This window comes from Lygodium microphyllum, chromosome 13 (assembly GCF_053477565.2).
Source record: "Lygodium microphyllum isolate KBCC chromosome 13, Lygodium_microphyllum_v1.1.10, whole genome shotgun sequence".
NCBI classification, from domain to species: Eukaryota; Viridiplantae; Streptophyta; class Polypodiopsida; order Schizaeales; family Lygodiaceae; genus Lygodium; species Lygodium microphyllum.
Genome location: NC_141147.1, coordinates 134,225,264 through 134,251,170, shown reverse-complemented (window position 1 = coordinate 134,251,170; position 25,907 = coordinate 134,225,264). Strand labels below are relative to the sequence as shown.

Genomic DNA, 25,907 nt, shown 5'->3' with positions numbered 1-25,907 from the left:
TTGGTGAGTTCTTTTTGAAAATTTTGATACAAAGTTTACTTTTTCTTCTTGTTTTCATCCTCAAAGAGATGGTCAAAGTGAGACAGCCAATCTTATAATATTGGATATGTTGAAATGCTATTGCCATAAAGCCAACCAACAATGGAAAAAATATTCACCTTTGTTAGAATAAGCATACAATAATATAATTCATATTTCTATAGGTAAAGCACCATTTGAGATCATATATAAAAAACCACTCTTACTATCTATTTTCAAAACAAAGGAGAAGATATTCAATGCCTATGAGTTCATGCATGATATGGATATAGCTTTTGCCCAAGTTAGACAAGCTATTCAAATATCTCAAGAAAAAGAAAAGAAAGTAACAAATGAGTATTGAAGGCACTTGATTTTACAAGAAGGAGATTGAGTATGACTGAAATTTGACAAAGCTTGTGTAAGAAGCTCTAATAAGCTTTCATCCTAAGTCACTAAGCTCGCAATAAGAAATTATAGGCTATTTCAAGTCACTAAAAAGATTAATAACATTTGTTATAGATTAGAAGTTTTAGAGTATTTGAGAATTCACAATGCTTTTCATATTTGTTATAGATTAGAATTTCTAGAGTATTTGAGAATTCACAATGCTTTTTATATCCATCTTCTAATGCCTCATGAAGAGCTTTGAACATTGGAACCTATAATAGAGGATACATCTGAAGTAGATGAATAGGAGGATATATTTCAACCAGAGCAAACAGTCTTTCATATGATTGAGAAATGAGAAAGAAATATTTATAAAAAATTCATTTTGAAATTTAAAAATCATTGTCATTTAGATTTTACATAGATGCTAGAAAAGTATTTTAAAGACTATCTAGAAATGCTTGTAGCTTATGAAAACGATGTTGGATTACTGTTATTTAGATTTTAAATGGATGTTAGAAGAGTATTTTAAAGACTATTCTAGAAATGCTTGCAGCTTATGAAAACAATGTAGAATTAGAAATACTTCAAGCAATATCTTGAGGATAAGAGGGATTCCGAGAGGGAGGGATATAGCTAATCTTTTGTATGTTAATTATTCCCAAGACATATTGACTCAATAATTCAAATTAATTTGATGTTCATATATTTTAAAAGATGACTTATTTATTCGAGTCTTTCAAAAAAATGAATAAATGTTCGTTTTTTTATTTAAGGATGACTAATGATCAAAATGCTCTTTAATTATACTTGGTTCGTCATGGATGAGATGTCCAAGAGAAATTTAAAGCTTAGTTGGGTGGTCAGATTAACCAGAAAGCTAAGATGATTGGGACTTTTATACTCGGATAGTTATATTGACTAGAAGTCATATAATGAGTGGTTTTAGAAAGTGAAACGAGATGCTTGTGATCAAAGAAACAAATCATGAACTGGTGAACCTTTATAATGAAGCTCTCCAGAATCTAAATTGGGCGACTTCTAAAATTTAGAAGGCTACTGTTTTCAGAAGTTACTCAAATGAAAATTTTGTTTTTGTTAAAGGCTTTGGAATTTCGCAAGAAACAATTTTATCTTCAATGGCTACCTCAAAATTTTAACCGTTTGAGAGATTTTTAGAGTAGAAGGTTTAAAAGCTTCTTTTTCTAGAAAAATGACATATTGCATCTAGAATAAGACGTGCGTTATTTTGAAGTCATTTTCAAGCAAATACTTTTTATTTGTAATCTCTACTTTTCACTTTTGAGAACCCAAGATCCATATGTATTTATTGGAGGTCTCTCTCTTCATTTCGAATTAGCTCTCATGTTGAAATTTTAGCCACATATTTTGTATTTTTTTATCTATCTCTCATCTAAGAAGCACTATCTACTTGGCTTAATCTAATCCAAACACTAAAGAAGAAAATCAGCTTGTTTTCCTTGAGTATGTAGAAATTAGGGTTTCTAAACCCTAATTTTCAGAATTGCAACAAATTAACCCTTGTAAGTTTTGTATATGTTTTAAGCACTTGGTGCTCATGGTTTATTTTAATAAATTCTTGTAAAGGGTAGAGATCAGTTTCCCTCTCAACATGGTGACAGCTTCTTTTTTTTTCCCTCTCTGTGTGCCTCCATTTTCTGATTTTCATGGTGATAATTAATTGAGTTGGTTAAGTTCAAAGTATTATCATTCTCATGTTCTTGCCCGTTCTCCTGGTTTTCATCTCGTAGAGATTTTTCATTTTCTTACAATTCTTTTTTGAAGTTTTTTCTCATAAGACACTCTTTTTTTTCTATAATGTCCTTTGGAATTCTTCATGCAGAGAGTCTTTTTTTGTTTTGCAATGACTTTTGAAAATATTCTCTTAGGATTGTTTTCTTCTTGTCAAGTTTCTAAGCCTTTTCCTAAAGTGCAATTTTCTTAATTTCTAACTGTGTTTGGAACTCTAAAGATAACTTATTTGCCTAAATGATGAAAACTTCTCGTGTCTCTTCTAGCTTCTCCTGCAACTCTTGAATCTCTCTGAGCATTCTGGCTTTTGTCTCTTTTAAGTTTCTTGCACATCTTTACTAAGGTCTCTAGTCCACCCACTTTGTCATGCTGCTTTGGTGTGAGCTTGCAGATAAAAGGAAGCATGAAGATTTGTAGTTGGGGAAGTGTGCAGGTGAGTGAGAGTGATAGAGAGTACGATATGATTTGGATGTACCAACAATGTGTTGGTACACAAATAATAAAATGTATTTATACTTAGGGCACGTAAGGGTGCATTCACATATGCATCCTAGGTTGCCTCGCGGAAAAGAATAGCGCATAATGCACTTAGGTAATAACTTCCTAATCAAGACTCGTGCATGAGATGATCCTAGACGCCCATTGACTGTTGTCCAAAATAGTCACAATGCATGGAAAGGAATTTTATGAACTTGTAAATTGCATGCGATGATAGTTCATTTTGAGACGGGTTAAGTGCTAAAGGAACGATTAATTTAATGTTGGAGTCCTTTGCCAAAATTTGAACGCATCTTCATCAAAATTATTAAAGACTTGATTTCGTTGCATCAACGTAGGTTTTTATACGAGTTAGCACTGATTTGTCAATCATCATCATAGGCAAGGAAAAGTAACGATCATTATAGATCTTATAGCTGCATAGAAGGAAAAAGTCTATAGTTTTTGAACTCGCATAATTGCATGGGATGTTATATCTTGCAATTATTTACATCTTTTAGGGAAAGCATCTGCATCTCTAAGGAAAGAACACCTCTTGTCGCAAGACAATTAGATTAATTCCGGACCTCATGCATACGATAGACAACCCCACCACATGGCCTCATGGGCTAGGAGCGTCTAAAACTCACTTTGCACTAAATGCTTATGACGGTTTTGTGTTTGTATCCAATATGTAGTCCAACGTTCACATTCCTTTCTCCTCAGAGGGAGATCCCATAACATATAGGCATAATGCCTCGTAATACACACATAGAGAAGCACCTCTCGGTTGATTGCCGTGGCTTCACTGCGACTCTCCTACACCTCGGGGATTGGCCCCAAGATGCATCGCTCCAACACATATAACATTCGCACAAAGTAGAAAAGCTGTTTTCATATCCATTTGGTACGGCTCTAAATCCAATACAGTAGTGAGAGCAAAAGGCACACGTAGAGTGGTCATCTTCACAACAGGTGAGAAGACCTCTTGAAAGTCAATTCCTTCCTTTTGTGCATACCCTTCGGCAACCATTCTTGCCTTGTACTTGGGTTTCCCATCAACTATCTTTACTTTGTAAACCCATTTGTTTGGAAGAGGCTTTCTTTCTTTGGGCAACGACACAAGATCCCAAGTGTTATTAGCATACATAGATTAAATCTCTTCTTGCATTGCTAGCTCCCACTTACTGCTGAATTTGCATTACTTGGCCTCTTTATATGTAAGAGGCTCACCCTCATCTGTAAGCATCACATAGTGCAAAGAGGAGTCATACTTATGTGGTTGCCTTCTTAAGCGTGTAGACCTGCGTACCCAATAATCTTCATTCTCAGGAATTGGGTCTACATCAGGAGGTATGTTATTTTTAGCATTTATTGGCTGCTGTAAGCCATTTTCAGCATGTTGTTCATGCTGTACAGCACACCTTCATTTTCATTTCCAGCACCTGCATTTTCATAATCAGCAAGTCTATCTTGCTGTCCATGACCTCCTTGTGCTTCTATTTGCTGTCCATCATCATTTGGCTCCAAAATAACCGGCTGATCATTAGTTTCAGCCTGTGGTACAGCATCATGAGGCTCATAATTTGAAGTAATAGGTGGCTGCAAATTTTGAAATTTGACATTTTTCATGTCTTCATCAGAGGCTAAAGTACTTTTCAGCAACTTTGCCTCATTAAATACAATATTATGGTTGCGAACAATTTTCTTGGACTGTGGTAACCACACTCTATAGCCAAATACACCCTCATCACCATAGCCCATGAAAATACCTTTGGTGGATTTCGGGTTAAGTTTACTCCTTAGCTCATCTCTAACATGCACAAAAGCATCAGAACCGAATATCTGTAAATGGTCATATGAGGTCGATTTGTCAGACCAAACCTCCTCATGGATGCCATTATTTAAGGACCTGTTTGGAGAGCGGTTGCAAATGTGAACTGTGGTTTTAAGTGCCTCTCCCCAAAATTCATGAGGGAGATTGACAGTGGATAGCATGCACCTCACTCTTTCACATGAAGTCTTATTGTATCTTTTAGCTACACCATTTGAAGAAGGGCTATAAAGAGCTATAAGCTCCCTCTCGATTCCATGCAAGTCACAAAAAGACTTAAACTCAGTCCCTATGCATTGGCATTCTGTTTATGTCAACATGCATTTGTGCGCATTTATCCCTTTTCGGTCTGTTGGAGTGGTCGACTCTAGGATCCACCGTATTGGTGGCATAACACATGGCAGTTCTCCTAAAGGCAGTTTCCCCATCCTTGCTTGCTTGCTTGCTTTGCTTGTCTTGCTAAGCCCATCGTTTTTTTTGCCTCTCACATATTCAACACATGATTGGCACATACACTCACTTTTATCATCCTTAGGCACTTATCCTCGTCAGTGCGAGGGATTGGCTTGCTAGTTTTGTGAATAACTTGGGTTTAAAACTCTCTTTATCTTTTCCTATCTGTCACTTAATCGGCCGTTGCCCCTACATTACTTATGTATTTTCAAAACACTTAAAAAAAAAATCCATTGTTGATTCCATCCGCCTTTGTAGCCCTTGGTAGGCCCTTGGGCAACTGACGGGCACCCCTAGTCTGATGCCCTGACCTCTCTGGGGTGATCACTTGGGCTCCCTTGATAAGATATCCATCGCCTTTGTAGTCTTGGTAGGCCATTGGGCAGCCAACGTGCACCTTTTGTCCGATGCCTTGGTTACTTTGGGGTGGGACGCCTTGGGGTAAATCAAAATTTAGGTTGGTCTACTTTTCTCGCTCTATTTTTAGTCTGAGAGGGGGTGTTCTGCTAAGAAATGCACTTAGCTACTTAAACAACCCCAAAACATGCTTATTTTAGCCAAAACCCTAAAACAGAGATCGCTGTCTCTGAATTACTCTAACCCTAACCCTAACTGTGTTCTTTTTATCAGTCTGTGCTTTGTCGTACGGTTTCTGTTTATGTTTCTGTGTTAGGGTATTTTTCTTAACAATAGCAAGTAATATCACTCTTTTTCTTTCCTTTGCTTTTGCTTCTACTTCTTTGTCCAACATTGCATTTTTCTTTTCAGCCTTGCCTCTAACATTGTAAGCTAAGTTGCTGCCTTCTCCACTAGACTTACGTCTAATTTCTTCATTCAAGATTGAACCTCTCACACCATCATATGAGAGATTGGGGTTATTACTGAGAGAAATCACCAAGGTCTCCCAGGAATGAGGCAGTGTCATGATTAGAAAGGTCGCCCTCAACTTATCATCAAAATCCAAATTAGCATCCTTGATTTGATTTGATATACCAGTAAATGCACTCAAGTTGGTTGCAACTTCTTCTAGTTCTGACATTAAGAGTTTGATGGAAATCAAACGGTTTGATGGTCAGGGTTTTGACCTTTGGAAAGATTGTATGTAGGGCATATTGTTCTTAAAGGGTTGTGAGGATGCTTTGCAGGAAGATAAACATGCACAAATATCTGATGTAGATTGGGCCAGAGTCAACAAAAAGGCTATGGCTTATATAAAGATGGGTGTCAGTGATGACATTTTGATAGATATTAAGGGCTTAGATATTGGTCATGCAATATGGGAGAAGTTGAAAACTACTATACATTGCTGTTCTTGCCCAACCAGAAATAAACCTCTACTGTTTTTACATAAACCAGCCACCACACATGCAAATACTGCAGAAATTTACCAAAATTTGCACAAAATCCCAAAATTTCAGGTCTAATAGTGTGTAAATGTCAGCCAATCTGACCTAGCTGAGCAAAATTTCATCAATACATGAAAAGTCCCAATTTTTCTAGGTCCAGCGTTAAGAAATTTTACTCGGATGAGCAAAATTCCAACAAATTTGGCAAAATCCCCAATTTAACTGAGGTCAACATGCACAATGTTTGGAATTTTTGACACAAATGTCATTGTCAAGCATAAACAACTTCAAATTTGAAAAAGGCCCAAATTTCTCGAAGCAGATTTGCACAGATTTGTAATTTGTGCTTATGCGTGTGGACGCATGGAAGGGGAGAAGTAGAAAAGAGGTGAAATTTCTGATTTGAAAAAATGAGGGGGGGGGGGGGGAGGGGCGTTGACTTGCTGTCCCGTCACGTCAGTCACTCACGTCGGCCTGTTAGAAGCCCATGTCGCCTGTCGCCTGCCCGTTGGCAATGTTTACTCGTCATGTCATGTCCGTGCAGCCCGCCCCGGCGGCCTGTCACGCGACGTCTCCCTGCTAGTCTTCGTTGCCCAGTTGCGAGCCCTCAGCTCCCCATCTTTTACTTGGCTCACCTGCGCTGGTCTTCTTCACGATCTGTTCGTTGGCTGCCTGCGTGTCGCCTATCAGCTGCGCCTATCGCCTTTGGTTTGTAGCTGTGTCTTTGGTCTCGTCAGGTCATGCATGACTTGTTGAGCAATCTATGCCGTCAGTTGGTCTCATCTTGAGAAGCATGCACAACATGTGCTCTGATACTAGTTGCGAGCGTGTAGATAAAAGGAAGCATAAAGATTTGCAGTAGGGGAAGTATGTAGGTGAGTAAGAGTGATAGAGAGAGAGTACGATATGATTTGGGTGTACCAATAATGTGGTACACAAAGAATAAAATGTATTTATACTTAGGGCACGTAAGGGTGCATTCACATGTATAACATAATAATACATGTGTACGATACACGGAGGTGAATAGAGGACCGTTACATCCTAATTGATACCAGTTGTGAGGGCCAGATAAAAGGAAGCGTGAAGATTTGCAGCAAGGGAAGGGTGCAAGTGAGTGAGAGTGACAGAGAGAGAGTACGATATGATTTGGATGTACTAGCAATGTGTTGGTACACAAAGAATAAAGTGTATTTATACTTAGGGCACGTAGGGATGCATTCACATGTACAACATAATAATACACGCGTACGATACACGGAGGTAAATAAAGGACCTTTACATACTAACATCTGGATGGTTGTGAGTGCTCTTGGTGGATTGAACTTTCTTTTGCTCTACGTGTTAGCGCGGTGGTTTCTTGTGAAAATTGGCGTTTTGACTTGAGCTTAGAGCTACCCCATTTGTCTCATTTGGGTTTGTATTTGCATCGTTTGCTTTTGTATGCCAAGTAGAAGCGTTGGAGTAACATGCTCTTTTCTATTTTTTCCTTACCTTTCATGGAATTGCTTTCCCCTCTTTCGTCTGAGATTGCACCTATTTGTTGACGCATCGAGGATTAATAGAATCCTTGACTTTTGGCCATTATTTGAGTGGTTTGACCACGTTTAGGGTTTTTCTTGTTTTTTGCCTATATATAGGTATGGTGCCCTTCCACTTTCATTATCCATTATCCATTGATATTTCGTGATCAACAAGTCCTCCTCATTCTCTCATCCCCTTGCTACTGTTTGGTACCGACACTAATGCGTAGAGTTGTGTATTGGGGCTAACCGTTGCATCCTTATACCTTCAGCCATTGTAGTCCATTGTTTCTTTTCTCTCTTGCATTCTCTGTGTCTCCTTCTCTCTGTGTTCACTTTTCTCTTTCCATTGTGCACTTCCATATGGTATTAGAGCCATGCGTGGGAGCCAGAGCTCTCAAAGAGGAGTGTGCTCTCTACGACAAAATTTGCCAGCAAGGCGTCATCCTGTGCTGTAGACCTTGCCTTTGGAGTCAAATAGGGCAGGGTGGCATGTTTTCAGCATGTTTTTAGGTTGCGTTTACCAAGAAAGATTTGCATTTTGCTCCTAGGTGGCCTCTATCAGGTTGGGCAGCATCATTATTTCATCGAGGTGGTGTCAAATAGGTTGGGTGGCCATTCTACTGTCTGGGTGACACCAAAATAGACTTGTGGCTACAGACAGCCTCCGACACACGTGCTGTAGAACCAAGCCCTGCATTACTTGTGTTTTTGTGTAGGTAGACCTTGTATCTCCTTGTTTTGTGCAAGCAGGTAGTTGGATCTCTTGGGCGGCACATTTGTAGGCTAGGTGGCTCCTGTTCTCTATTGGGTGGCCTGTCTATTAGCGGATAGATTTCTTTCTTTGTTGTGTTCTCATACTGGCTTATCTTTTTGACCAAGATGACTTCTTTTTGGTGCTGGGCGGTCTACATTGCATGCCTACATTAGGGTAGATTTGCCTTTATTGCAAGGACTTGATTTTTAGGTAGCCTTGGTTCTCTTCGAGCCCTGGATTGGCTATGTTTCTAGGTTGAAGCCTTGTTTTCCTTTGCATTTAGTGCTTCCTCTGTTAGCCCAGCATTGTGTGTTTCCTTCGGCATTGGATACTCCCCATCTACCTTGCCCCAGTTAGTCTTCTTTTGTATAGAGGCTCGATGGACCTTGATTATCTCGAGGACATCTCTTATACTGGTCACCTTTATTCCAGTGGTAGCATCTTCTTTGTTTTTTTGCAAGTATTTCTTGAAGGATAGATATGGCCGATGTGTATGCTATGGGGAATTGTATGGTTCGAGATTATTCAAATCGACAACCATCTTATTACTCTTTCCGGTTATATTACTCCGAGGATTCTAATCTCTGATTGGCATTGATGGAATCTTCCCAGCAGGTGCTAGTTCTACCCTCTCTCTGCATTTGATAAGGTAGATGGAACGAACCAATCTCTCTGGTGGTGTTGCATGGAGTGTCTCTTTGATGATTGTGACCTATAGGATTTTATTATAGTCCTTATACCTTGACCTACCATGGATTCTCATGATGGTGTAATCGCGAATTCGACACCTTTATGAGATTAGTTGAATGTCAGAGATCACTCCTCTCTCCTATTGAGTTGTATAGGTTCCGTTCTCGTGCATGTTTGACATCTCCGCACTGTTGTAGAGATTTGGAGGAGATTGGCATCTCTTTTCCGGATCTAGACATTTGAGTATCGATTATCTCTTGAGTTGAAGCTACAATAGCTCTTTGCCATAGATTTCCCTATGATGAGGGATCACATCCACAGGATGGAGGAGGATTTGGGTTGAGCTTTTATTTCTTGGTATATGCATTTCTTTGGAAAACCTAGCTGTGACACTTCTCTCACATCTTCCATCACTGACATGTGATGTGTTCTACACTAATCTTCTCACTTCTCATAGTCGGGAGGATAGGAGGAGCTAGTCCCTAAGCAAAGCAATAAAGCTTCACGTCCTCGTGATAGTTGGTCATGCTCATTGGGATGCAACAATGGATGAGGATATGACTGCATTAGAAGCTAATAAGACTTGGGATCTAGTATCAATGCCTTATGGCAAGAAAGCTGTTGGTTGTAAGTGGGTTTATAAAATCAAGCATAGTGCAGATGGTTTTGTTAGCAAGTATAAGGCTAGGCTGGTTGCAAAAGGCTGTGCTCAAACATATGGTATAGATTATGAAGAGAAATTTAGTTCAATTGTTAGAATTGCAACTGTTAGATGTGTGATTGCTTTGACAGTAGCCAAAGGTTAGAGTTTGTAGCAAATGGATGTCAAGAATGCCCTCTTATATGGTGAATTGCAAGAAGAGGTGTATGTGGAACAGCCAGCAGGTTATGAGGATTTAGAGCGTTCTATACATGCGTGTAGGTTAAAGAAAGTGCTCTATGGACTGAAGCAAGCACCCAAAGTATGGTCTGATAAGAATCGGAGTATCTTGTCAACATTGACTTTCTTGTTTTTTATGTTGACCACTCACTTTATGTGAGAAAGAGAGATGCAGGCTTGGTTATCATAGCCATCTATGTGGATGACTTGATTATTACAGGTGATAGTGACAATGGGTTTGCTGAAGTTAAGAACTTTTTGGAGAAGTTTGAGATGAAGGATTTGGGTGAGCTAAGGTACTTTCTTGGTATTGAGGTGATTGGATGTGATGATGGTATATGGCTGTCCGAAAGGCATTATGACTTGGATATGTATTATGACTTGGATATGTTATCCAAGTATGATATGATAGTGTGTAAGTGTGTTTCAGTGCCATTGGAGCAAAATGTAAAGCTGAGTGTTGATACTGGGGATGAGATAGAAAACTCTACTATGTTCAGGAAAATAGTGAAAAGTTTGATTTACATGATTATCAAAAGGCCAAACTTGAGCTATGGAGTTCGCCTTGTGAGTCAATTTATGCAAATGTCTGGAAAGCCTCTCTTGGATGTAGTTAGACGAATATTGAGATATGTGAAGTTTGTTTGACTTAGTAGGCCACTTTCCTTTATCTTGTATCTCATCTATACTTTGTGTACATTATATTTTGTGCGAGAGAAGAAAAAGAAACTAGCAAGAAAACGTTTTGGCCTCCCTCTCTTTTCTTGTGCTATTGAGCCAGCTTTCTCTTGTGTGTATGGTGTGTGGTTGGTGTAACAACTGAAGCAAATCCCCTCACCACGCGATTCTTCACAAAGAGAAGATTAGGAAAGAAGATTAGTATCTAATGACATTCTAGGAATGAACTACAAGAAAGTGATTAGTGAGGAGTTTAATCAAGCCAAAGTGCATAGGTCCCAATGCTCGACCATTGTGATACCATGTTGGAATTTAGTGTTTCCACATATGATTACGAGCTCGATGACATGGCTATAGAGGATGGTATTGTAGAGTGCTCATAATTATGTGCGAGAGAGAATGTGCGTGTAAAGAAGAGAGATCAAGATAGATAAGATAAATGCAAAGGAGGAACATATTCAAAATGATAGATCAAAAAGTTGTTTATTACAATGAAATGAGCCGCTTATATAGGCTGGGACAAGTGACTTGCTTACATCATCAGTGATGTCAAGGACACATGGGTGTCCTCACATGGGTGAAATAATATCCTCTCTCATGGGTCCAATACATCTTCGTTTTCCAACAAATAAGTGCGCATTCCTGTGAGCCTAGTTGAGGACCCTACTTCCAACATATAATACATTTAACATAATACAAATTTCAAAGTAAAGACGAAAAGATCAAACTAAGGGTAAAACCATAATTTTGGTTTCGGATGTTTCATAGTGGTGGACAAACAGCGTGATAAGAGTGTGGAGAAGGATAAGAGAGGAAGAGATCGAACTGGGAAGTGGACTTGGAAGAGAAACACATAGAGGAGAAAAAAGAGTAGAAAGAGGAAAAAGTGGAGAAAGTGATGGAGTAGAAGGAGAAAGGGGTGGAGTAGGAGAAGGAGAAAGGGATGGAGTAGGAGACAATTGCACTAGAAAGAGGAAAAGTTGAGAAAGTGATGGAGTAGAAGGAGAAGGGGGTGGAGTAGGAGGAGGAGAAAGCGATGGAGAAAGTGGAGTAGGAGACGATTGCACCCAAAACGGGTTGGACAAGGCCACGAGCTACAGTCGAAACGTAGGGTAATTCGAGAGAGAAGCCAGATGAGATGGAAGCAAGAGAAAGCAAAACATGCTTTGGATAGGATTGCAAGATGGTTTGGGACAAAATCCACTTTGCAAAATGAGATGAAATGTTTTGTCTGTTTCGGGGTTTTGTGTTTTGTTGGGATGAAACATGTTTTTTGGTGCGATCTTGGAGGAGTCGAGTATACTCCATTGAACTTATTTGCACTAACTTGTTTATCGAACACGATGATTGGTGGAGAGCCATGAAGCAAGAGTTGGAGTCTATTGAGTAGAATGGCACTTTGTACCTTGTGTCTTGGCCCACTTGTTAGAAAGCGATAGTGAAGTGGGTCTTTAACACCAAGTATCTTAGTGATGATGGCACACTTGACAAACGTAAGGCATAGTTGGTTGCCAAAGGCTTTCACAACGGCCAGGTGTTAGACTTCCATAATACATTTGTTTTGACAACTTGTATGGCTGTTGAGCTAAAAATCATTACCCATTGATTAGCTCTTTAAAACAGCCCCAAATTGTAAATTACGAAAAGTTTCATTAAATGGGGAGCAGTTCTAGGGAATTTTTGTTTCCCACATACAAAACCCTAATTTGGAAGCATCCTTGCATGGCTATAAATAGACAAGCTGCCCACCATTCAGCCTCATTCTTTTGTGTAGATTTCTCACCTTGTGTGCAGATTTCAATCATTGGCCTTCCACATAGTGGATGTCGAGCCCTTGAGAGTATTGCCATCTCTTTATTAGACTTCCTAGCACCCAACGAGTGCACTCCTATTGCCTTGCATGGTTCACAGTGCTGCATTTGGTATTTGCTACCATCACCAACCTCTCTCCTCGGCCTGATCACCTTGCTGTTGTTGTCTATAGCTCTTGGCAACAGGCTTCACACTCAAGTGACAATTCTTGCTGCTATATTTGACAGTTTAGGGGCCGTTAGTCTCATTTACCACTTTCTCTATTGTCGCTAAGCATCCTACAGTCCCAGGTGTTCATCGTTTTGCAGTTTCCTGACCTGCTTCAGGTTTGACTAGTGGTTATAGCACTTTAGATCCATCTTCGGTGGATATTACACTCCGACCATGAGGCTGCCCTTGAGCATTTTGTACACACTTACTTTCATTTATAGACCGATTCATTTGCTTTAGAGTTCTTTTCTTTCTTCGTCTGTGTTTGTGTTTTTCATGCGTTTTGAGTTTTGAGCTTTGCATTTTGCTTTTAAGGTTTGAGTTTTGCACGCCATTGTTTGAATCTTTGGGTTTCAGTCGTGGTCATTCCTCTTCTGTTCCCTTTTGGTGAACCCTAGCAGTATCTTCACAATGACCACCATTTAGACAACAATTGGTCTTGCTAGCCATAGGAGATGACCAACTTACTAGTTGGATGTTAAGTTTGCAATCTTGAAGGGCGAGTTAAATGAGATCTATGCAGAGCAACGTCTTGGCTTTTCTACCTCAAATTGTAAGGTATACGAGTCAAAGAATGCCCTCTATGGCCTCAAAGAAGCTCCTCGTGCTTGAAAGGAGAAGATAGGCTCATTCCTTTGAGATAGATAGGGTATCGGAGATCCACATTTGTTTCAAATTTGTATGTCCACACCTCAACTAGAGGGCACGGAATGTTTGTGCTTTATGTGGATGAACTCATCTTAACAAGCGACTATGTCTAGATTGTCAAGTAGACTAAGAAGCACTCCATGAGAAGTGTGAGATTATAGACATGGGGCTTCATTTCTTCCTAGGTCATGAGATATGGCAGACTGATAGGGGGATCTTTCTCTCTCAGCAATAGTATGTACAGGAGCTCTTAGCCACCTTGGAGATGCAGGAGTTTTGGACCATTTCTACTCCCATGGATCTTAATTGGAAGACTACAACTCATACAAATTCACCATTGCTGAATGCTTCTTGCTATAGATAATTGATCGAGTCGTCGATTTGGCTTTTGAATACTTGGATTGATTTGTGCTTTCCAATTGGTTTGCTTGCAGGCTTTATGGGTTGAACATAAGAAGGGTTCGTTGGATGGTAGACTGCCTTATGGTACTACAGTTCTTGTGGAGGATCCTTGATCTAGGCCTATTTTATCATGTAGGTGTCAGTGGTTAAGCTTTGGTGCTATGACATTGGATAGACTGCCTTATAGGTACTATGGTTCTTGAGGGGGATCTTTGATCTAGGCCTATTTTATCATGTAGGTGTCAGTGGCTAAGCTTTGGTGCTATGATGTTGGATAGATTTAGACTCGTAAGAAGGTTCATTGGATGGCAGATTGCCTTATGGGTACTATGGTTCTTGATGTTAGCAGATCAGATCCTGCGCAGTCGGACTGTGCAGGTCGGACTGCCACGTGGCAGTCCGACCTGCACAGCACAGTCGGCTGCATTTAATGCAGCCGACAGGCCTATTTTTGGCGCCTGTTTCCTGGCTATTTATAGTCGAGATTTCTGCAGTCTGGACACACTTTTCTGCTCGCAGATTACAGACTGGTGGCACGCGCAGATTCCGTCTATGTTCGCAGATTTCTGACAGGAGATAGTGCAGACTGCAGCGGACTTCGAGGTGAACAGCAGGTTGCATCGTCGAGGTGGAGACACGTAGTCCAGCGCACTGCGCCCGTGTATATATTTGCATATCTTTGTATACAGCACACTTTATACAGCAGATCTTCATCTTCCACTGTCTCTTTCTCTCTCCTCTCTCTCTGCGTTCTCTCTCTCTTAGTCCTACGCTTCTGCACCGCTGCACTCTGACATGGTATCAGAGCAGTGTTAAAGGGCTGACTGAGTGCAGAACCAACCTGAAGAGGAGTTTCTATCGCGACACAAGGCTGCGTTTTCAGTGTTTGAGGGCAGGCAGGAGGGCTGTGCCTCGGAACAAGACTGAAGCGAGTGTGGGCGTGCGGGAAAGGAGTCCAGGTGGTGGATTTGCTGCTGTTTACTGCTGTTTGACGAGGAGGAAGTTTGAGTTTTCAGTTTTCAAGTGCAGGTTTTGTTTTTTCATCGCCTCCGGCGGGTGAAGAAGTTTTGGGACGCGGAAGAGCCCTAGCAGGCTGAGTTTTCACAGTCAGAGGGGGCTGCTTTTGCGTTTGTGAAGGCATTACAGGTGAAGATGTCTACAGAGATTGACTTGGAGTTCCAGACGATTATGGACCAGAAGGTGCCTGTCTTACTGGCTCTTCCCGTAGATTAGAAGCTCGATGGCGACAACTACCGCATTTGGCGTGTGATGATGTTGGCCATCCTTGAGTCCTACGATTTGGCGGAGCTTGTACAGGAGGAGATCGACCGGCCCTCGGTGAGAGATGAGTCTAAACTCTCTTCCGATGCTCGTGCGGAGTTAGCCGAGGCACAGTCTCACTGGGACAAACTGAATGCCAGGATTCATTCCTTTCTTTTTCTGTCTTGTATTACAGCTGTGATAGCTCACATCGAGCACTTGACGGTGGCTCGGGAGATATGGCTAGAGCTTGATCAGATGTATAACCGGATGACCCTTATGAAGCGGGTTTCTTTGGAGGTACAGATGCGGACCTTGTCCGTGAACAAGTCTTTTTCGTTGCGGGAGCACATCAACAAGCTTAGACAGCTTTAGATGCAGGTTCAGAATGCGGGGAAGCCGATTTCCTCCGAAGACATGGCGATCACTCTCTTGTCCCAGTTGCCGCCACGATTCGGTGCTTTCTACTCCGCCCTTATTGCTTCGGGGCAGGAGTCCACTCTTCGGTGGGAAGAGTTGGTTCCTATGGTCTTGGACCAAGAGGAACAACTAAAGGGACGGAATGCTTCCAAGTCGGAGGCACTGATAGGTCAAGCCTCTCAGAAGAAGGGAAAGGCCCAAAAGAAGAAGAAGGGGGATAACAAGTCAAAGAAGGACAAGGACAAAGAATCCACATGTCATATTTGTGGAAAGACTGGCCATTGGAAGAAGGATTGCCTTGACAAAGACAAGAAGGACACCAACAAGGACACGAAGGATTCTGGAGCGGTGGCTGCACCCTCATCAGTTGCATTTCTTCATCTAGCTGTTATTGAGGACTCTACACCGAATGCTTGTGATGCTGCGATGACAGCCCCCCCCAGGCTCGAGAGTGGATCGTTGACAGTGGTGCCTCCGGGCACATGACTCCTTCATCAGATGGTGTTGCCCAGTTACGACCCTCACGTGGGCAGATTCTCATTGGAGATAGCTCTTCCATGTCTATTGCAGGACGGAGTGAGATGCAGCTTATTCCAGATTGACGAGGCGGTATCCATACCTCAGAGGTCTTGCATGTACCAGGTCTAGGATATCATCTTCTGTCAGTTCATAAGATTTACTCCCTTGGACTTTTGGTGGAGTTTGACAGTGATTCAGTGCGAGTCCTTGATTTGGGTCAAGGAAGGTTCTCTCATCCGGATATGAGGAGAATGGCATCTATAAATTGAAGTCTTCCACCACCCTCTCTACTCTTCTTCTTACCTCTCAGACACAGTCAGAGTTATGGCATGCTCGGTTTGGTCACCTCAACTATGATTATCTTCGGAGGGCGTCACGTGGACAGCTTATTCGAGGGTTGCCGGATATAGTGGTGAGCCAGCAGCCATGCGTCTTCTGTATTCGTGGGACACAGCATAGGGATGCCATTCTCCTCAAAGCTTCGCGGCGGTCTACTTCACCGATGGAGCTTGTATCTACAGATCTTTGTGGCCCTATGAGGAACGAGTCCTTGCGAGGGAGCTCGTAGTTCATGTTGATCGTAGATGACTACAGCATGATGACATGGGCCTATTTTTTGGCATTGAAGTCAGAAGCTTTCTCCCACTTCAAGGATTGGCTTCTCTTTAAGGAGAATGGATCAGGCTGGAGATTGAAGATCTTGCGATCCGACAAGGGTGGTGAATTTGTTTCTAATGAGTTTGCTCGTTTTTGTGCAGATAAAGGTATTCACCAGGAGTTTGCTAATATCAACACTCCTCAAGAAAATGGCATTCTTGAACGGAAAAACCGCAGTGTGATCGAGATGGCACGCACCATGATGGAGCACCGACAGACACCTCGGTTTCTGTGGGCCGAGGCTGTGGCTACTGCAGTCCACATCCTAAATCGATCCCCCACTTCGGCCGTTGATGGGATGACACCTTTTGAGGCTTACTTTGGGACTAAGCCCGATGTTTCTTATTTTAGGGTCTTTGGGTGTGATGCCTATGTTCACATTCCCAAGGCTCATCGTGATAAATTTGAAGCAGCTTCCCGAAGACAGGTATTTGTTGGCTACAGCTCCCAGTCCCAAGGCTATCGTTTGTATGATCCCGTTAAGCGGGATGCGTACACTAGTTGAGATGTGCGGTTTGTGGAGGTTCCGGCCATATCAGCGGGTGAGGAGCATCCCGTTCTTGGAGATCCAGGGGAGAGTTGGGCTCCTGCTACAGTTCCTCTGGAGCTCGTGACTTTTGATTTTGATTCTGTTTTTGACACAGAGTCTACTGTTCCACCGGTCATCCCCGAGGAGTTACCACCGGTGGATATCCCAGAGTCTTCAGCTGATGGAGAGAGACGAGGAGAGGTTCGGCCTCCTCCTCGTTGGGCCCGTGACACACTGTGATTTAGGGATTGAGGGGGTCCCTGAGGAGTGGGGACCGCAGGATGGTCCGCGGCGGTCACGGCGGCACCAGGCACATTCTACGGAGCTTGTTTGCTCTAACTATTGTTTGATGACCCGTGTTATGCAGGATCGAGAGCCCACCTCCGTGAAGGAGGCTTTACAGTCCGCACCATGGAAGAAAGCTATGGAAGGCGAGTTGGAGGCTATTGAGAGGAATGGCACTTGGTCACTCGTGCCACGTCCCCCGAATAAGAAGGTGATTGGCATCAAATAGGTCTTCAAGACCAAGTACCTTAGTGATGGTTCTTTGGACAAGCACAAGGCTCGCCTTGTTGCTAAAGGTTTTGTACAGCGCCCAGGGATTGATTGTCATGATACTTTTGCCCCCACTGCTCGTATGGCGACTATTCGAGCTGATCTTGCCTTGGCTGGCCATAGGAGATTGCCTGTCTACCAGTTGGATGTGAAGTCGGCCTTCCTCAATGGTGATTTGAAGGAGGAGATCTATGTCGAGCAGCCTCCTGGCTTTGGATCTTCAGATGGGAAAGTCTACAGGTTAAAGAAGGCCTTGTATGGCCTCAAGCAGACTCCGCGTGCATGGAATGAGAAGATTGATTCGTTCCTTCAGTCACAGTTGGGATATCGGCGTTCTAAGGCCGATCCGCAGCTTTATGTACACACTTTCGAGGATGGTTGTGTGCTTTTTGTGTTGTATGTTGATGATTTGATTGTCACAGGTGATCATCCATAGAAGGTCCAAGAGACGAAAGCAGCTTTACATCGGACGTTCGAGATGACGGACTTGGGTCTACTCCATTTCTTTGTGGGCCATGAGATTTATCAGTCTCAGAGGGGGATCTTCATCTCTCAGTAGAGATATGTACAGGAGCTCTTGGTTTCTTTTGCGATGGAGGATTGTCGGATCCTTTCCACTCCTATGGATCCGAACTAGAAGGCCACTTCCCATTCAGCTTCTCCCATGGCGGATGCTTTCCGCTATCGTCAGTTGATTGGATCATTGATTTGGCTCCTCAACACTCGTGTTGATCTTTGTTTTGCTGTTGGGCTCTTGGCAGGGTTTATGAGTGAACCTCAGACGGTGCATTGGCAGGCTGCTCAGAGGATACTTCGGTATTTGAGGGGGATGTTTGATTTAGGGATTCATTATCCAGTAGGCACAGGTGGTTCAGATCTTGTTTTTGCAGGTTGGAGCGACTCGGATTGGGCCGGTGATGTGGACCACAGGCGGTCTACTACAGGTTACTGTTTTACCTTGGGTGCAGGTGTTATCTCATGGAGTAGCAAGAAGCAGCCCACGGTAGCCCTTTCGTCTACTGAGGCGGAGTATCGGGCCGCGTCTTCCACCACATATGAGGCTGTGTGGCTTCGAAGATTGTTGGAGGAGCTTGGCTGCCCCTAGACTTGTCCTACTTTGCTGCAATGCGACAATGAGAGTTGCATTGCCTTGGCCCGAAATCCTGTTTTTCATGCCCGGACGAAGCACAGAGATCCAGTACCACTTCATCAGAGAGAAGCTTCTGGATGAGACCATCACCCTGGAGTACTGCAAGACGGAGGTCAATCTTGCAGATTTGTCTACGAAGGCACTTCCCCAGGCCCTACTTCGGAGACATTCCAGCTCCCTCAGGCTTCTGCCCCGCCCAGGCTCTGAGAGGGGGTGTTAGCAGAACAGATCCTGCGCAGCCTGGCACAGCACAGTTGGCTGCATTTAATGCAGCCGACAGCCGACATGCCTATTTTTGGCGCCTGTTTCTTGGCTATTTATAGCCGAGATTTCTGCATTCTGGACACACTTTTCTGCTCGCAGATTACAGACTGGTGGCACGCGCAGATTCCGTCTCTGTTCGCAGATTTCTGACAGGAGACAGTGCAGACTGCAGCGGACTTCGAGGTGAACAGCAGGTTGCATCGTCGAGGTGGAGACACGCAGTCCAGCGCACTGCGCCCGTATATATATCTGCATATCTTTGTATACAGCACACTTTATACAGCAGATCTTCATCTTCCACTGTCTCTTTCTCTCTCTTCTCTCTCTCTGCGTTCTCTCTCTCTCTCAGTCCTATGCTTCCGCACCGCTGCACTCTGACACTTGAGGGGGATCCTTGATCTAGGCCTATTTTATCATGTAGGTGTAAGTGGTTAAGCTTTGGTGCTATGACGTTGGATAGATTCAGACTCTGCTGGTGATATCGATCACCTATGATCAACGACAAGCTATTACTTTCTTCTATGTATAGGTACGGTTTCTTGGAGTAGCAAGAAGCTGCCCAGAGTTGCCCTTTCATCTGTAGAGACTTCGTATCGAGCAGCTTGTTCTACCACTTGTGAGGTTGTTTGGCTTTGGAGGTTGTTGGAGGAGCTTGGCTGTACATAGACAAGAGCAACTACACTTCTATGTGACAATGAGAGTTTTATAAAAGTACATTCGATAAATTATCTCTTTGAAAGATAGATAAGGATTGGTGCATATCATGAAATTGGATCATTTGCATTTCCAAAGTTGTCCGTCTTAGGAGATTAGCTGCATGTTGCTATTTTGGTACATTTCCAAAGTCATGAGTCTAAACGCCTATTACTTAGGGCAAAGGAATGAAATTGTTAAGTGCATTTTTGATTGGACATGGAAGGAATAAGCGTATGTCACATTTTAGGCAATATCTTCCCTTGGCATGGAATCTTGTAATCCATGCTCGCATGAAGTGCATAGAGATCCTTTATCGCTTCCTTTGTGCAAAGTTAATTAATTAAAGCTGGAAATCATTTTGGAAAGCTGCCAAGTGGCAAAACAGGCTGCCACTTGTTAAGACTTTCCATGCAAACTAGAGGAGGGCTGTTTGGGGGCTGGCTGAGGGTGATTCTAGTATTGAGAGGCCGAGGAAGCAAGCAAGAGCCTTTAGAAGAGCCCTGAGAGAGGCGACAAGTGATCATGCAGGGCAACAGGGGCAGCAGGTTTCTTTTTCCACCTTAGTGAGAGGCGGCTATAGAAGAGGAGGGCTTGGTAGTTGCATTGAAGTTTTACCCCCCTTTTGAAGCTGTTTGCACCATCAAAGTTGCTAGTAGAGGTGCTGATCAAAAGGTAATCCTTTCAGCTGATTCTCTCTCTCTCTACATCTTCCTCTCTCATCCTCTGGCAATCCCTTAGCCATTTGCAGCAATTTCCAATTTGGGGTGAAGAGCAATTGCAGAAATCATTGCTGAAAACCCTAATTTACAACTGAAATCAGGGTTTCCACAGCCACGTTGTGATCCTTGACCAATTGCTGAAGATTGAGCACTTGTGCTGCAGCTCAAGGCAAAGAGAGTTGCAGCTCAACCAAGGGGTAGCCCATTCACCAATTATTGGGGCCTATTCACAAATTATTTGGCCTGATTGTAAGAGATTGAAGACCCAATCAGATCCTAGATTGTTGTACAATCAAGGGGCAAATTATGCCCAAGCAGTATTGGTCATTTTACGACAGCCAATGTATTGAAGATTGATGGAGATGCGCTTATATCTCCTTGTACTTCAACCTTAGAGCAATATAAGATAAAGAAATACTATAGGGAGTGGCAATTGTTGGGGCCAATGGTATCTCATCGTACTGCAACCTTAGAGCAATATAAGATAAAGAAGTACTACAGGGAGCAGCAATTGTTGGGGCCAACTGGTTGTCCACTGTCCTAGTTTCAGTGGTAAAGCATGTATTTTAGATTTGTGTATTTAATGCTTGCTGTACTTTGAGTTATTTCAGGTTATCACCACCCTTGCCAAGAAGGAATCCTGGTTTCAGCAAGCCTGCATGAGGCCATAGTCACTTACAGTTTTTTTCAGGTTGAGAGAGAGCTCTAACTGGTTACACACACAACCTGCTGTATATATCTGCCTTCAGTATTCAGCATTCATCCTCTGCAATCTTCAGCATTCCCATCTCTTTCTCTCTCTCTTCTATCTGTGTTTACTTCTTGCTTTCAGTCCGATTATGTGTGTCCGCATTCGCTGCATTTTGACATTGGTTAGCCATGATCAAGAGTAGAAGGCGATGGATGTGCTGATTGCAGCCATGATCTGCCCAAATATAGTCGTCATGTATGGAGGAAGTTGCATTCTTACACTTTGTATGCGTTTTGCTTGCTTTTCTTGTGTTTTTTCAGCTTTTTTATCAAATTATTAAACTAAACATTAAAATAAAAATATCGAGGAATGAAATGCTTAGATTTAAGTATCCCGGATTGAAACTTTGGCCCATGCCCATACCCAAATTTAATAAATTAAATGAAACTTTCACATTAAGGTTCACTTAACTTAGTTAATGTAATGTGTGCACAAACATATACATTGATCAATTCATGGTTAATTCACAAAACCTTAGTAGTTGGTGGACTTGCCTGTATCTAGTACAACCTATGCAATGTCTTGGACTTGCTTAAAGAGAGTTCCAAAGATAAAAGCAGGTCCTTGTGACAAAGGCACACATTGGGGTTTGTTTAACCAAGAATGAGAAATTATTCAAACTTAGTACACTAACCTTATTAAAACCTAGCTTGGGCTCTAGCTCATTTTCAGACTTTACTGCATTTCGGCTCAAGTATGCATGCGTTTTCAACACTTCCCAATCCAAATAAGGTGGAGCTTTTGTGTGAACTATGGTTTTAATTCAAGGTCAATGGGGCTACAGAGTGGGTCTCAGTTTCCATTCTTATTTTGATAATCCACATTAATCTTTTACATCAAGAAATGTTTTGTATAAATGGGGATGGCGTGATGGTGTTGAGGGTTTCACAAGGTGCACAATTCTTGGCAAGAAGTAGGAATTTGTTAAGCCAACCGATAGAGCATCCTAGATTGTTAAAAAGGTCACTTTATGGTATAGTCACAAAATGGGTAAGAATTGTTTTAGGTTTTTTGATGCCGCTTCATTAGAAAATATATAGTCTGGTTGCAATTTGATAATTTGTGGTGTTTCAATTTGCAATAAGTATTATGTGAGATGTAAGATAATGACGAGTTGATGCGAAATGATAGCCAATTGTGTGTTAACACAATTTGAATTTGAAGCATTTCAATCATATCGATGGTATAATGTGTTGTTGAGTTTGAAGCATTTCATTTGTGTGTATGGTATAATGTCTTGTTGAGTTTTCCAAATTGCTGTAATTTGAATTAAGAAGTTGATCAAGCAATCATTAATGTTGGATTACCAAGCTTAATGCTCTGTATTCGCATCTTTTTATACCCTATGCTTTGAGAGTTTTGTGCTAGTTCTATATTTTTGTTTTTCATTCCATTTATGGACCTATTTTCATTTCAGGTTTCACCCAACATGTTTGAAGCTTACTATAGAGCAAGTTAAGAAGTTGGAACATTTCTATTGCTCTGATTGTGCAAGTGGAGCTGATGGGGACAAACAGATTCTTAGCAACGGAGAAGATATGCCCTCTACTGAATCAAAGGTGTGTTAAATATATTGATTGTTTGTGACTTTTAAGTTTTGAAACCACAAGAAAGAAAGTTTTTGAGTTCCCTTGATTGGCCCGAAGGCACTTTGTAACTATTCTATTCTTCAATTTAAAATCCTTCACGAACAAGATAAAGAGAGAAAAGTAAAGAAAGAAAGTTTATTAATATTGACAAGAGGCCAAATCAATCTATGAGAGAAAATAGATATATTTGAAACTCAAGGAATTGTCTTGTTGCCCAAGTTTTGTAAAATACATATGATTGAAAAAGATACACCTAGTTATGAAAATAATAATAGATGGGGAAATAAAAGCTATATCTCATATTGCAAAACATCGAAATTGATATGAAGCTTGGGGGGAGGGGGGAATAATAGTATCACAATCATCTCATGATTTTCCTCATGGATATATCCAACATAGATAAGGTAAAATATGAGTTGAATTTAACTCGTGTTACATCTATCGTGTTTCTTCATTGTTCTAATATGAATGCTTTCGTATCCACTGACACTTTTTGCCTTCTATAGAGAACTTTTTACCTTCTAGGCGGAGAATGCCCCCCCTCTCCCCCCTTGCTGACCTTCTAGCGATCTCTCCTCTATTGTTTATTGTTCATTGTGAATATGTGTATGTGGATACATGAGCATGTGTGTGTGGGTGTGTGTAGTTGAGCATTGACCCAACAATAGTATTAGAGCTTTCTCTTAGCTCATTGTTGTTGTCTCCATGGATACCATTGAACTTTAAGCTCAGCTCTTCTCTATTGCCATCTTGCTCTACTTGTTGCTGCTTCGACATTTGTACTAGTTTGTCAATCAATATTTACTCGCATCTGTTGCTCCGTTTATCCTTGTTGTTCCATATCCATTAGACTATATGCCTGCTCTAGCTGACCTATTGTCTTATACATATCTATTATAATAGTCTCTTGTACTCTGAGTTGTTTCTACTTTTGTGGCACGTCAGTTTGTTCGAGCCTCTCATGTTTTATTAAGTGTTAATCAAATGTGCAGCTGAGAGATGCACATGTGATGTGCAAGCCAGTTTAACGATGATGGGCTGAGAACCTAAAGATATTAGTGAGTGCTAAAGGCAAAAATTGTAATACGTTATCGTTGATTGGTGCGAGCTGATACTTGGTGTTATATTTTGGCCTAGTAGATTTTATCATCCATTAATATGAGTGGTGACATTAGAAACTAGACATTAATCAATTAATTAATTGATGTCAATTTAGGAGCTAAAAAATGCTTTGGAACATTTAGATGAGAAATTGGCCCAATCAATTTAATTGTTGGTTAGTAAATTATTTATATGAGCAAACATTAATAATTAAATCAATTTTAAAAATAATATTAAAGCATCGGTTGGAGTAGCAATCTCTATAAGCTAAGACATGCTAGACACAGTGGATTTAATGCAAAATCCTTGATTCCTTAGGGTAGTCCACAAACATATTTTTCCACTTGCTCATGAAGGGATACAGGGCAATAATAAGTAATAGGTAACAATGCATCCCAAAACTTCTTATTATATTACTCCAAATTCTTACATTTCTTAGTATCCAACTTATTCCAAGCTGTCATGATTGTCCACCTCAAAGATACTTGTCAACCAATTCGATAATGGTGTTGGAGCCAACTTCATCTCTGTTGTCATGGCTGTCCGTTCAGGTATCAGAGAGGATGAGATGGGATCCATGGGGAAAGTTGGAATGGTATGTAAAGGCGATGTAGAGCTTGTCACACCGCTCATTGAAAAGCTTCGGTTGCACACACAAGGATATATGGACAACGAAGAGTTCTTCATTGCTCCACTTGAGGGTTGTGATGCATTGCTTGGTATGCCATGGTGTCACCGTATGCATGCAGTGATTGATTTTCGTGCAAAAAAGATCACTATTTAGCATAAGGGAAAGGTACTCACACTTGGTGTAAAGTTGAAAGGTGAATCTGTCCCTGTTGTATCTGCAGCTGCCATTTCTAAAGTAATGAAAAATCATCTTTCAGCGTAATTGGTTTTTACTATGGATAAAGATGATAGTGAGAATGTTGGAAACATATCTAAGTTAGAGAAGGATCACATGTCATTTCTGAAAATGTATGTTGATTGCTTCTCTCAGTCACTTCCAGGGCTGCTACCGCCTGAAAGGCCAGAAGACCATGGCATAGATCTTATCCTTGGAAGTAGCGCACCTAATAAGCCACCCTACAAAGTCAGTGCAGTTCAACAGGAGATTATGAGTCAAGTAAATGAGCTGTTAGAAAAAGGGTTGATTCAGCCCAGCTTATCTCCTTTTTTTCTCTAGTGCTTTTGGTGCAGAAAAGGATGGTTTATGGCATATGTGCATTGATTATTATGCTCTGAACAAGATTACAATAAAGAATCGCTTTCTGATTTCTCGGATCGATGATGTTATAGATAGATTGCAAGGGGCAGCCATATTTAGCCATATAGATTTGAAAAGTGGGTATCATTAGATACGCATTAGACCAGAAGATGAGTCTAAGACAGCTTTCAGGACATCTTTTGGATCGTATGAGTTTCTTGTTATGCCTTTTGGACTTACAAATGCTCATGTCACTTTTTATTGGATGATGGATCGTATCTTCAGGCCACATAGAGGATTTGTGGACACTTTTTTTGATGCCATGATTGTCTATTCAAAGAAGAAGATAGAGCATAGAAAACACTTGGATATTGTGTTCAATGAATTGCGTGACCATAGGTTGGTTATCAATGACAAGAAAAGTGAATTGTTCTTGCATGAAACCTACTTTTTGGGGCATATTGTATCGGCTGATGGTATTCCCACGGAACCTGTAAAGGTTGAAGCAATACGATCATGGCGACCTTTGAGGAATGTGCATGAGATCCGCAGCTTCTTGGGTTTATGTTCTTACTACAGGAAGTATGTATGTGAGTTTG

General features: G+C 41.5%; 1 protein-coding gene across 2 annotated transcripts in view; it reads left to right on the top strand.

Moving 5' to 3' along the window:
- LOC148027236 (chromatin remodeling protein EBS-like) overlaps positions 1-25,907 on the top strand; it is a 68,606-nt gene that overhangs the window by 7,882 nt on the left and 34,817 nt on the right. For both annotated transcript variants that reach the window (XM_087691794.1, XM_087691793.1), the window contains exon 4: positions 22,829-22,970. In XM_087691794.1, the coding sequence (XP_087547920.1) occupies positions 22,829-22,970 (142 nt within the window). The remainder of the gene's footprint in view (positions 1-22,828; positions 22,971-25,907) is intronic.